The sequence below is a fragment of the Pungitius pungitius genome, chromosome 12, assembly GCF_949316345.1.
Source record: "Pungitius pungitius chromosome 12, fPunPun2.1, whole genome shotgun sequence".
In the NCBI taxonomy this organism is placed as follows: Eukaryota; Metazoa; Chordata; class Actinopteri; order Perciformes; family Gasterosteidae; genus Pungitius; species Pungitius pungitius.
The window spans coordinates 2,650,836-2,664,389 of NC_084911.1; the positions used below are offsets into that span (position 1 = coordinate 2,650,836).

General features: G+C 45.6%; 1 protein-coding gene and 2 non-coding genes across 3 annotated transcripts; all 3 read left to right on the forward strand.

The window, feature by feature from the left end:
- Positions 1-569: 569 nt before the first annotated feature.
- Positions 570-11,736, forward strand: galr2b (galanin receptor 2b). The gene is made up of 3 exons (XM_037477305.2): positions 570-726; positions 7,043-7,416; positions 9,544-11,736. Exons 2-3 carry the CDS (start codon positions 7,046-7,048, stop codon positions 10,304-10,306), a joined length of 1,134 nt encoding a protein of 377 aa, XP_037333202.1. The 5' UTR covers positions 570-726; positions 7,043-7,045; the 3' UTR covers positions 10,307-11,736.
- Positions 5,022-5,133, forward strand: trnal-uaa (transfer RNA leucine (anticodon UAA)). Its single transcript has 2 exons — positions 5,022-5,059; positions 5,088-5,133. It is a non-coding gene; the product is annotated as a tRNA-Leu (tRNA).
- trnal-uaa (transfer RNA leucine (anticodon UAA)) lies at positions 5,217-5,328 on the forward strand. The gene is made up of 2 exons: positions 5,217-5,254; positions 5,283-5,328. It is a non-coding gene; the product is annotated as a tRNA-Leu (tRNA).
- Positions 11,737-13,554: the final 1,818 nt, after the last annotated feature.

Here is a 13,554-nt window from a genome sequence, read left to right on the forward strand (position 1 = left end):
CATTCCGTCCAGGAAAGTGTGTTTTTAATTCATCAAATTCACAAAGTGATTTTTCGGGTCCTAAAAGATAGATTTGTGGGTTAGTAAATAGATAACATGCTCAGGAATGCTCCCCACAATTTACTGCTGTCACACGGTATTATTTTGTCTGTATTGAATTGATTGTATAAATTAAAAGGCGTTCCCTCTCATCACTTTCACTCATTACTTAACAAGGAATTTGCGTGGATTAATGCCTGCTATTGAGACCGATCTGGGTGTGTGTGTGCACGTGTGTGTGTGTGTGTGCGCGCAGCGGTCGATGTTGTGTAGTGTAATTTGTCAGGGAGCCCTCCTGATTGTGCGCCGATGAGGAATGGACTGCAGCCTCCATCCACACACACACACACACACACACGCACACACCTCAGCGATGCTTTTCTGCAGTGAAGAGTGCACATTAAAGGGATCGTGGTGGAGGGGTCCTCACTTGGGGGAGAGAGAGAGAAAGAGAGACGGGTTGGGTTGGAGGATAGGAGGCAGTGAGGGGAGGGGGGGGGGGGGGGGAGGGGTTGGGAGGCGGAGGAAGAGTAAGAGACAAGCAACACGGGCAGATATAGCGACGCACACAGGGAGAAGGCGGGCTTCGCGCAGAGGATGAGCGAGGGAACGCGTCTGCTCCGGGAGCCTCCTGCGTGATCTGAGGGGGAAGCCTTGGAAGCTCTTCCAGCCATCATCAGACCCCAGGTAGGTTCGTCAGGCTGCATCTGCCACGAGCTGCATGCTGATTGATCAGATGGATCAAATTCATCCCACACACACAATCAGCATCTGGATGTTATTCATCTGATTTCAACCTGCAGCGATGATGGAGTTGATCGGCTGATGTCTGAAGTTAGGTTTTTCAACATCATTCCTTTACTGTGAATTGACTCATTCTAGCTGTGTTGCTCTTTGATAAAGATGCAAAACAATGGCGATGTGGTCTCATGTGTGCCTGCTCATTGTTTGTTCCAATGCTGAAGAAAATGAAGGGTCTTTTCCCCCCCACAGAGTCTGGCTCAGATTCTGCCACATCTCCATTATCTCCCCCCCCCCTCCTCCTCCTCTTCCTCATAATATCTGGCTCAGCTACTTTTTACTGTATCAGAAAACTCTGATTGTGCAACCGGTCCTTAACGCTCCCGCACCGCATGCACGCTCCCTTTGGCTCCGATCCCCCCCCCCTCCGAGGCTCCAAGCCTTGATGTCCCCCTGCGGTTGGACGTGGGATATCCGTCCACACAGTCTTTTGTTTTGTTTTGAGATGAATGGAGGATCAGAGCTCACAATGTAAGAGGCTGCTGAAGGGACATTTCTCTGCGGCATCGACCAGCCGATGCTACAACCCTCCCCTCCCCGATCTCCACTTCAGTATCATCCTGTAATCTGTGCAACCTCTTCATCTTGCTCTCAGTCACGATTGCGATTAAGCTGAAGGGCTGGCCTCACACTTAAAGGATGTTGAAAGTTGAATCATGTTTAATAATTCACTTTAGGCTGGCTATTTCTGAGATTTAAGTATGAAAGAGGAAGCTTTGAAAATGCTTTCACAAGATATTGGTGTATTTGTTCTGCCACGCATCTGTGATGGGACAATATGGAATAATGTAATGTAATAATGACTAAAATCTGTTTATTTGAGTTCAACTCAGACCATTCAATATTCTTGCTATAGTGTGATTCCATTCATTTTTAATCTGAAAAAAAAAACGTATGGGGTTGCCGTAGCTTGGCGTATGGCGTGGCAGAGTGGCGCTAAAGTGGCTATATGAAAACATTTCTAAATGAAAGCCAGTGCTCATTTTGAAATTCATTAATCTCAATCAATGGCAATTACTGATTGTTGCTGATTGTTGTTGGTTTTAAACAAAAGACTAATTCTTAAAAGTACCCACTTTAGAAAGCGTGTATTTTAGACAATGTTGTTTAATTGTTAATGTTATTTAAACACAAAACTACACACATTTGATCATCTTAGAGAATTCCACATAATTTGACCTAGCAGCTAGCTTAGCATAGTACGTTAACTAAGTTCAAATATTTATATTTTAAATATATTAATTGATATATTAATAATATATTAATAATAGTTAACATTAATCGCATAGATTAATGCACTTATTGTGCCCTACTAAAAACCTTTTTTAATTATGTTATATTAAGTTAAATTTCTGAAAAAAAAACTAAAATCTCAAAACTAAACAAAAAAATCAATAAACTAAACATTAAACATTAAAGCTTCAAAAGAATCTACAGTTTTTTTCAATAGAGAAATCTCTCATTCTGTGACATCATTAATAGAACGACTTGATCCTGAATGATGCATCGTTCTAGAATTGTTAGGCCACACTCCATTAGCTTTGATTTTCAACAGCCAATCAAAACATTATCCTAAGCCCCGCCCCCTTTGCGTTGATGTTCAACAGCCAATCAAAACATTATCTAAGGACACACTCCATTAGCTTTGATTTTCAACAGCCAATCAAAACATTATCCTAAGCCCCGCCGCCTTCGCCTTGATGTTCAACAGCCAATCAAAACATTATCTAAGGACACACGTCTTTAGCTTCGATTTTCAACAGCCAATCAAAACATTATATTAAGCCCCGCCCCCTTCACGTTGATGTTAAACAGCCAATCAAAACGCTCTATTAGGCCCCTCCCCTTTAGCTAACACGACGGACAAACATTGTACTTGAGTTCAACAAGACGGACACACATTGTTAGTTCGTGAGTTCAACAAGACGGACACACATTGTTAGTTCGTGAGTTCAACAAGACGGACACACATTGTTACTTTGCAAGTTCAACACAACAGACACACAAGCAGACTAATGGCTGGGTGTAATTATCAGAGATGCAGTCTCAAGGACGGCGTGGATGATGTCCCCAAAAGTCGAATGGAAGAACTCACTTTGGAGGAGAGAATCATCAAACTGACAAATCGGGTGACCGAACTGGAGATGTTGGAGGAACAATCTGATCTCCAAAAAGCAACTTTGAGACAAACGATCCAAGAAGGCTTGGAAAAAATCACTCATCTGAAAAACGTTGAGGACAAACAAAAGAACCAGATCCTCAAGCTCTGTGAGGAGAGAGAGGAATTGCGGGAAGACAGAAGACTCCTTGAGGAAACCTGCCTCAGTTTATCTAAAAAGATTCAAGACAGGAAGACAAAGGGTCGCAAGTTCGAGGTGGGGGAAATGGCGGCAGAGTCTCCCGGCGCGCTGGAGTTCATTGTAGAGGTGCAGGATGACGGGTATTCATTCCCTTCTTTCCCCTCTACGTCCACCAACCCTCAATTTCCCTCAAGCCGTCTCGAGAAAGCACTGAACAGGGCTCAGAAGACAATCGAGACACAAAGGCAAGAAATGTCCATTCTAGAGAAGAATTTTGGAGATCTCCGTGAGACGGCCATAGTTTATGAGGCAGGAATGTCTGAGGCTTATGAGACAGTCGACAGACAAGCGCTCGAAATCTCCAGTCTGAAGCAGTGTCTCCAACATAACCAGAAGGAGGTCAAAGATTGTGAGGCAGACATGACCATCAAGAGACAAGAGCTAAAAATCTCCACTCTTAATGAGAGACTCCAAGATTTCCAGATGATGGTTAGAGATCATGTGGCAGAAATTCAGAAGCTCTCTGTGGAAAAGATTCTGGTTAGTAAGGAGGCAGATCTCCTGAAGTCCACCAACGTCAACCTCGAGAAGTGCCTCTCAGAGACCAGAAGTCTCCTCACACACTCTAAGATGGAATACGAGACCCTGCTGCTAAAGAACAGTACGCTAGAGAGAACCCTCAATGCAGAGCAGAGGAAATGCAAGCTACTGGAGGATGAACAGCAGCTCCTAGAGGACATCTGCCTCTGGATGAAGAAAAGGACTCTAGGGTTTTTTGGTAGAAGGATGGTTGACAGAACCACGGAGATGCAAAAAATGAAAAGTAAGATGTTTTTAAGGTACGGTCAGAATGGATTTACCAGGATGACGTAACACAACAACACCGAAACTGCAAGGTTGGCGGTTCGAAACCCGGCTGCTATAGCAGTACTACTGTAGCATACTACATTCTTTTTAGGTTTTCTCCTTGTTGCTAAGGTTTTCCTACAGTAATGACTTATCCAAAGTCCATATATATGTATATATTATATAAAAAAAACTTTCCCCCTCCACGTTCCAGCCTGCTTCAAGGCCTCCACCATCATCCCTGTTCCCAGGAATCACAGGATCACAGGACTGAATGACTACACAGCAAAATCCTAGAGTTAATTTTCCGGTGTCAGGCAAAAGTGTCGCAGTGTGATTTCAACTCTGCACTTCAACACTTTTGTCTGACACTGGTTGTTTCGAACCCTGGCTTACCCATGTCCCATGTCAAAGTGTCCCTGAGCAATACACCTAATCCTGAATTGCTCCCTGGGCTAAAATGTAAACTCCATGTGTTAAAAATGCAACATAAGTTGATAAAAGCATCAGCTAAATGACGTTGTATTCAACAATGAGTAGATTTATTTCCGGTGTCAGGCAAAAGTGTTGAAGTGCAGACTCTGTGAGAGTCAATTTTAACTCTAAGCTGGTGTTTATATGGTCCCAATCTTGTCAGTGTTAAATTAACACTCAACAAAGTGTTAACAATTTAAGTTAACCATCTTATCCGCCACCAAATCCCCCCACCAACCTCTCCCCCACAATCATATCACCCCCCCCCAAATAAGTCCCACCACCAACACCCCCACCATTTTATCCCAAGACGGTGGGTCTTGGGTTGTCCTTTTCTGGTCAGGTCTGTTAGGTGGCTGGCTAAAGAGGAGAAGTTAGGGATGAAGCAAGGTTGGAAACCTTTCTCCGGAAAGAGGCTTCTGGTCTCCAATTGGAGGCGTGGGTTCAAATCCCACTTCTGACATGTCAAACTACTTTTATGATTCACTCTGGACACTGACTCATTTGGACATGCTGCTTTTTCAGATCATATTAATTGTTTTTTACTAAATCAGTTGTAATGTCAGGATGGCTGAGTGGTCTAAGGCGCCAGACTTAAGTTTTGACTCTGTTCTCAGCAAAAAAGACTTCTGGTCTCCAATTGGAGGCGTGGGTTCAAATCCCACTTCTGACATGTCAAGATACTTTTATGATTCACTCTGACATGCTGCTTTTTTAGGTAGTATATTAATCGTTTTTTAACACAGCAGTGCTAATGTCAGGATGGCCGAGTGGTCTAAGGCGCCAGACTTAAGTTTTGACTCTGTTCTCAGCAAAAAAGACTTCTGGTCTCCAATTGGAGGCGTGGGTTCAAATCCCACTTCTGACATGCCGTAATACCCCACTAACCCCAGAAAGGGGTTAAAAACTCTGTGAGGGCTGGGTACATCGCGGACAGCCTCTACCTTCTTTGCTTGGGGCTGGATTAGACCTCTTCCGACCCAGTTCCCCAGGTACTTGGCTTCTGCCAGGCCGAGGTGACATTTCTGGGGGTTCGCGGTGAGCCCAGCCCGGCGGAGCGCCAACAGCACCCTCCAAAGACAGGCCAGATGGTCCTTCAAGGTGGTGGCGTGTATCACAACGTCGTCCAGGTAGGCAACAGCGTACGCCAGGACCTCCATCATTCTCTGGAAGGTGGCGGGTCACCCCAAGCAGCTTATAGGGGAGGACAAGATAGTGCCAATGGCCGATGGCCACTGGGAGTGCTGAAGGCCGTCTTCTCACGGGACTCCAGCCAGAGGGGGACCTGCCAGTACCCCTTGGAGAGGTCCAGAGTTGAGAGGAAGCGGGGCCCTCCCCAACCGGTCAAGGAGTTCATCCACTCGGGGGCATTGGGTAGTGGAGGATGCAGCCGGCCCACCAGGAGAAAGGGTTACAAAATCAAAGGGGGATAAACATTTTCACGTTGCGTTACTTTCAAAATAAAACCATTGACCATGATGACCTATTGCTGCAAAATCATCTTGTCATACAATGTCTTGATTAGATGTCACCAAACACACGGGATTTGTAGTCCCAGCTGCTCATTAAACCTGGTTTGACATTTCACTCAGAATCAAACTGTATGTTGGATTGGTGGAATGATGCAAAATGCTCAGGGCCCTCGTGCTTGAGAGTGATTCTCTTCACTGAGGCTCATCGACCATCCGGAGAACCTCTCTAGTTTCAACATTCCACTTCGGCACGACTCGCCATCCTGAGAGAGAGCCTCCTTTAACAGAAAACTGCAGCGCGTCAGAAGCTCCACGGCGACTCCATCACTGGAGTCACTGCTTTCTGTGAATTGATGAGGTGTTTTCCACAGATCCTCAGCTGAGATGGGCTTCTGCTTCTCTTCTTTTCACAGAGTGAATCAAATAGAGGACTCAGGTGTTTGGTCCAAGACACAATTTCTTTAACGAGGGAGGAGAGGAGGTTGATTGCTGGCCGCAGGTGGCTCCGCCCACTTATATGTTTACACGACTGGATGGCAAAAAAAGCATCAGATCTTCACCTTACGAGGGGACCCTCTTTTCTCACAGTGTTACTGTGACAACAGACCCTTAAAAACAATAAACACAAGCCATAATATAAAGTCTGAATGTAGCAATATCATTTAAACTAGGCTGGTAACAATCTCTGTGTAGATTGACTCTGCAACCTTACATTTAATTAAACAAGGACATAATTCCCTGGACAATCTCAATAATACGTCGTTAAAACAGTGTCTCACTATTGTCTTAATAATACAGTATGTGTGACATGCATCCACCGGGGACTGGTTTGATGAAGCTTCTGGTGCATGCAGGCGTGTCAACCTTCAGTAGAATTTCAAAAGTTGCAGGGTGCCATCATTAAAGCCCTTCTGGGTGAGCCCCTTATTGTTATTGTTTTAGTATGAACTCCCGGTGCATGAGCCCTGTCTTTAATTAAGACAGAAGACCATGAAATGAAGGAACAACACTTGAAGTCTAAGGTCTCCAAAGGGAAATGATCAGTGATTGCACAACAATGTTGTAATCGCCGTGCCCCTTCTCCTCTTCTTCTCCCGTTCCGTATTCCAGAAAATGGACTTTGAGGACTTTGGGCGGCCGGCGGGAGCGGCAAACGCCTCCGAAGGCTACCAGCTGAACCCGACCAGCGTGATCGTGTCGGTGGTCTTCTCCCTCATCTTCCTGCTGGGCACCGTCGGCAACAGCCTGGTGCTGGCCGTGCTGCTGCGGAGCGGCCAGGTGGGATACAACACGACCAACCTGTTCATACTCAACCTGAGCGTGGCCGACTTCTCCTTCATCATCTTCTGCGTTCCTTTCCAAGCCACCATCTACTCCCTGGAGGGCTGGGTGTTCGGCTCCTTCATGTGCAAAGTGGTGCACTTCTTCATCAACCTCACCATGTACGCCAGCAGCTTCACGCTGGCCGCGGTCTCCGTCGACAGGTGTGTTCGTCCCGCGGTGTTCACAGCATGTCGTGATGCACGCGCGCGCACACACACACACACACACACGCGCGTTCAAAGTCATTTCCATCTATAGCCACTTGTGTTTTTACCTTAGAATTGTCCATTAACTCTTTTTTTCAATTTACCTTGAATTAATTATTGTAAGGAAATGAGAGAAAAGGGGAGATGGTTGCATTTTAAGCCTTTTGTTGCTATGAGCTGCAGCTGTAACACATGAGACCAATTAATGTGTCCGACCGGTTTTTAAATGACCCAATTGATAGAAACTCCATTATCGCAAAGCGCAAGGTTACATTTCCAAAGGGAGGATGTCGCAGTGAGGGAGTTTGTTTTATATATATATTCTGACAGTTTTTGTACTGGACACAAATAAACCTTCAATGCTTTCAGAAATAAAATATTAAAATAAAAAAAACAGTAAATACACAAAACAAATTGTTATCTTGACAAAATTGAATGAATAAATATCAGCATAAAGACATTTTATGTGACATGGGCGAGTATCAAACCTGTAAAGTGACATTCATACACATCCACACTTTTATGAGCATGAATATTATTTTCCTCCACCAAAGATGTAGGAACAACAACAACAACAATCATATAACATGAAGAACAGCAGATCTCTGGAGCTTAAGCCCCATGAGAGCTCACAGAGATTCTGCGTCTGTATTTCATGAGAGAATCGTGCATTTTCCCAGCGAGCATTAAGCGATCATTATGGTGGGTGAACAACATCAGCTCAGTCAACGCAGACAGAAGCAGGGTGCAGCTCTGCAGCAGACGCCATTCGCTCACACCGGCTCTATTAACAATTTACAGAGTTCAATAGATTTTTCAGCCCACCAGCGAGGCATTTCATCCTCATCCCGGATGAAGAGCAAGGGCAACCGGGTCGGGGTGTTAATGGATTTCTGTTGTCGTCCTGCTCAGTTCCCGTGTGACCGGTTAAATTTAAAAAATAAAAAAAAGGCAGCAGCTTAGAGTCGGAGTTTAGAGCAGGAATCCCTGGTAGGAATGAAATCACCGCTGAGCCTGGATGAACAGCAGCACACACACACACACACACTGGCCCAAAGGCAGATCATACGTTTTGCTGTGATTTAACGCCAGAGAAATTTCCCATGTGAAAATGTTTCATACAGTCCCAGTCAAGAATTTGGACACACTGATTCAATTGAATGAGCACGTGTGTCCAAACTTTTGACTCGGACTGTAAGGTAAAAACAACAAAATGTGTAAAAAATATAGCTCATAATCGGGGAATTTAATAAGCAACGGATGCAAGATGACTCCTGAAAAAATGGCTGCAATCACACATAATATAGCATTTGGGCAAAGATTCAATAAGATCACTGATGATCTTATTACATTCAGGGTAGAAAACACGCAAAGAGCATCTGGACTGTTGCAGGGAATTGGAAAATCAGCCATGGCTCAGTCTTGTGTGTATTCTGTGTAACAGATGTTCCCCCATTATGCATTTCTACATTTTGATTTCTGGTAATTGGTGGAGGATCTCAAAGCGAAGCATCTCGTTGGACAGACTGTTCGTTAGTTCAGGCCTGGACGACATCAAACATTCTGAGTACCTGCAGGTCATTGAGCCTCCGCATGCTTTTTCCTCTTGAACATGAAGGGCTGTTGGCCCCGTTTCAGTCGGCTTTCAGTCGGGGGGGGCACTAAAGTGTGCTCTAAGCGCAGATGAGGGCATGTTCAAAGGGGAACGACCCAGCCGACGAAGAGGCGCAGCAACCTCAGCAGCAGCAACGTGTGAAAAGCATGCGTGCCGTCGGAATATTAAAGACACCATTGTGACGAGAAATGCAGACAGATTGTTGTGGTTCAGGCCACATGACTAAAAAATATCTCAAAGAAGCTTTGTAGTGAAATAATAGCCTCACAATGCAACAACAGAACAAGAGAGAATCGTTTGGTTAAACTGGATCAACTAAATAATTCACTGATTACTCACCTGGTGTTTCACCATTTCACTTTTTAAGCTCCCGTCACATCATCTACGTCGTTATGCAAGTTTGATTCACACCAATGTGGCGCTTGGATCACGTGTCACGCCGTGTGTTTGGTTTTTCTCCCTTGAAGGTACCTGGCCATCCGCTACCCGCTGCGCTCCCGGGAGCTGCGGACTCCGTGCAACGCCGTGGTCGCCATGGTGATCATCTGGGGCCTCTCCCTGGTCTTTGCCGGCCCGTACCTCAGCTACTACGACCTGTTCGACTACGCCAACAGCACCGTGTGCATCCCCGGCTGGGAGGAGCAGAACCGCAAGGTGCTGGACACGTGCACCTTCCTGTTCGGCTACGTCGCGCCCGTGCTGATCGTCAGCCTCTCGTACACCCGCACCATCAAGTACCTGTGGACGGCCGTCGACCCCCTGGACGGCATGTCGGAGTCCAAGAGGGCCAAGCGCAAGGTCACCAAGATGATCATCATCGTCACGGTGCTGTTCTGCATCTGCTGGCTGCCGTACCACGTGGTGATCCTGTGCTACCTGTACGGGGACTTCCCCTTCAACCAGACCACGTACGCCTTCAGGATTCTGTCGCACTGCATGGCCTACGCCAACTCCTGCGTCAACCCCATCGTGTACGCCCTGGTGTCCAAGCACTTCCGCAAAGGCTTCAAGAAAGTGTTCAGCTGCATCCTCAGCAAAAAGGGGAGGAACAAGGTCCACGTGGTCCACGTGGCCAACACCGCGCCCGGTTTCGAAGCGGGCTCCACGGAGGTGTCGCAGATGAACGAGGAGCACGCGCGGCAGAACGAGTGCGAAATGACGAACCGGCGGATCGGAGAGCCGCGGGAGGCCACGGTGGCGCTGGACTCGCCCTTCCAGAGGGCGACCTGACGAGGGGCTTCCGGCGGAAAAAAAGGGAGGCGAGATGAAGCGAGAGACGTATTCACGCAGACGAGTTCAGTCAGTAGTGCACAGAGTCCACGGCCGAAACGCCATCTGTCAAATACTCTCTCGCATGCCTTCCCACCAGCAGATGAACGTCTCCGTTTCCACCGTTTGCCTTAACTCTGGCCCCCGAAGGCCTGGAGTGCGTTCAGGAGGTCCGGTGTGCAGGGTGACCTCCTCCAGCAGTGGCGCTCCAGCCGGACACCTTCGGCAACTCTGCCCCCTCCCTCCCCCCTGTAAGTGCGTGGCGCCAACGCCGATATTCGCGCAACTCAAGGGGAGCTTCTCCGGTGGGCCGAGGGAACGAAAAGGTCTGCAGGCATTTTGATGGCCTTTCCACAAATGGAGCGTCACTGCATTTTCCATTCTCTCCCTCTGGAAGACGACGCAACGCAACGCTTTTTTTCAGCTTTCGAGAATTATTATTTTTTCTCTCCTGATGGACCTCACACAGGTTGAGATACAGATTGAGGGTCATAAAGTCTGAAGAAAAGGCATTCTTCTCCTCAGTGACACTGCGGTATTTACAAAACCGTGTTCACCTTTTACGGCCCATTGCGGTATTTTACCGGTCTTTTCCTCACACAGAAGCTTTCAGTCTGACCGGGACTAGTTTTTAAAGCTCTTGTCTCTCTCATTAAGTTTTGGAGCGGATCTTTGCTCCGTTTCTTTTGGATCTTGCATGCAGATGCTGTTCTGTCTCGTCAAGATGTTACTGCTATATTTGAATGAAATGCTTTGATAAAACAAATGCTATTATGAAATTGTGTGCAAACATAATGGTCAGCTATATTTTATTGTCAGCATTCAAGAATCAGACAAAAAGTATATTAATTTTTGATTAAAAAAAAATGGAACTGGACACATTTTCTTGCTTAACTTGGCTTTTGCAATGATTGTAATCATGGCATGTTTCTCAATGTTGTGAAATATTATCTACATTTAAATTGCTAGGTTTATCAAAGAGTGCACTGAAGCAAATTTAGGGTCGTGTCTCTAAAAGTGTGTTTTGTGTATTGAAAAGCTTACTCCCATGCTTTGTTTCGTTTCTCCCTCCCAATGGAAGCAGAGCCTCTCTCTCTCTGCCAGCGTGTGTCCTACGTCAAAACCTCCTGCTCCTTCATCCTTCTGCTGATTGCTTAAAACACAATTTTTCCTCTTGAGAAACTCATTCCCAGACAGAATGTCCTCCTTTGCACTGACCGCTTATTGTGAGATTGTTTCTGTGATTTTGCCAGTTTAAACTATCTATTTCCTGACTTTTCACACATAACAACCCGTACATGGTAAGAATATAAATAGATATTTCTCAAAATGCGTTGGAACACAATGTATTATACACTTACATGACCAAATAAAATATTTTCTTCTGTGAATATTTTAGTGCTTTTTTCATTCCTTAATGAACAACGGTTAGCCCACTAGTGACAGGATTTACATTTTGCATTTCCATTTTTCCTTTAGCTGATGCTTTTTTCCAAAGCAACTTACAATAAGTGCATTCAACCAAGAGGGTACAGACACAGACAGGAAGTACTATTTCGTCACGAGAGCGGAACTACAAAGTGGCATAACTAAGTGCAATCGTACGCGCTAATACGCATCATGTGGATGTGTGGCGCTGTAATATTTACACTCTAATTTAGTGTGCGATGAGTCACTACTTTGTAACGCCTGGACTGAATTGACTTGTGACTGAAACACTCAGCTTTGCGAACATCAAGCTTTTTACGGCGAGATCATGCAAAAAAAAAAAAAACAATGCTGCTTGTACAATGGAGACAACACATCCCAGTGCAGGCAAATGAGAAAAACAACTCCATTATTCTACTGGCTTTTACCGAAACACTCCCTGCACTTTTGTGATTAAAAGTGGAGTCAGATGGAACATTCTTTCTTTGAATAAAAATGCCTTTTAGTGGCGTTGGGTTAGTTGGCCCGAGGACTTGGGAAGTCTCCTCTGCAACGGTTGCCCTGGAAACCACGGTGCTTTTGATATAGTGTGGTCATAATTGAAATTCTTTCATCAGTTTGGACACATTCCTTTTTTTATGAATAAATGAAAGAGCAAATAAAAGCACTCGGAGAGGTAGAAGTTTTTGGAAACGTGTAAACAGTTCTTCCTTCGGGGTGTCGAAGGTAAATAGATTTCTAGTTTTGTTCAAATTGGCTGATGGTTGCACCCGATGTGAATCCTTTGTTACTGAAATAAGGTTCAGAGGAAACACGTGAACCTTCAGTAAACAACAATGGAAGCTAAAGGCTGGGGAGGACAATGGGAGACATCAATGGATGTTTTCCAGGCGAGGCTGAAGATGCAATTGACGGATACAGACGGAAGTGATTGATTGATGAGACTGCAGCCAGTAAAGTCACCATTCATTGACGTTCTCTATGGTTGATGAAAAAAAAGAAAAGAAAAGCATGTTCACTAAACCTTTCGTCTTCGTGGATGTCTTCAGAATAACGAACCTGCGACTCTCAAGCTTAATGCTAGCGATCAGTGACCGCTTTACACACTTCATCAGCGCATTTACAGCCGCAGTCGGCACCGTGGAGAGTAAACTGGATTATTATGAAGGTATCTGACTGAGCGAAAGACGGTAGACGGGCAGGTTGGCCTTCCAGTCCTTATATTTGACCCCCCCCCCCATTAAATGATTGGAAATTCTTAATATGGACCTGCAACAGCCACAGATACTTGTTTGTTTTTGGCCGCAGTCTCCACGACAAGCCGCTTCAGTGCGAGTTCATCGGACGCTCTCTGGACAGAAAGAGACCTTTGGTGACACAAAAAAAACGAGAAGCGGCAGGGGGGGGGGGGAAGGGGTTGTGTGAGAGGTGTGAACGTCCTGCGTGAAGCCTCAGACTCCTAATTTCAAATCGTTATGGCTCAATTCTTCAGGGAACAAAGTACGGCTGGAGCGCCCCCCTCAGTCTAAAACCCGGCGCTGCAGTGTGTCACGCTCTGTTACCCAGAAGCCCCTTTGGAGCCACACGACTACATGTTAAAGATAAATAACACAGAGCGTTTGGCTGAATCACAGAACCCGAGCGCTGGTTTGATTGCATGTGTTTATTGTGCAGGTGGACAGGAACCAGTCCAGGGGGGCTGAATGTGCTGACTGGGCTGCTGGTTGATGATGAATTTGAGTTGTACATATTTACATAGAAAAAAAAAGCGGAACAAACAT

Excerpts from the sequence above, each read along its gene's own strand:
- galr2b (XM_037477305.2), top strand. The coding sequence starts at position 7,046 with ATGGACTTTGAGGACTTTGGGCGGCCGGCGGGAGCGGCAAACGCCTCC. Across the intron at positions 7,417-9,543 it reads GCCGCGGTCTCCGTCGACAG|GTACCTGGCCATCCGCTACC; the intron begins GTGTGTTCGTCC and ends TCTCCCTTGAAG.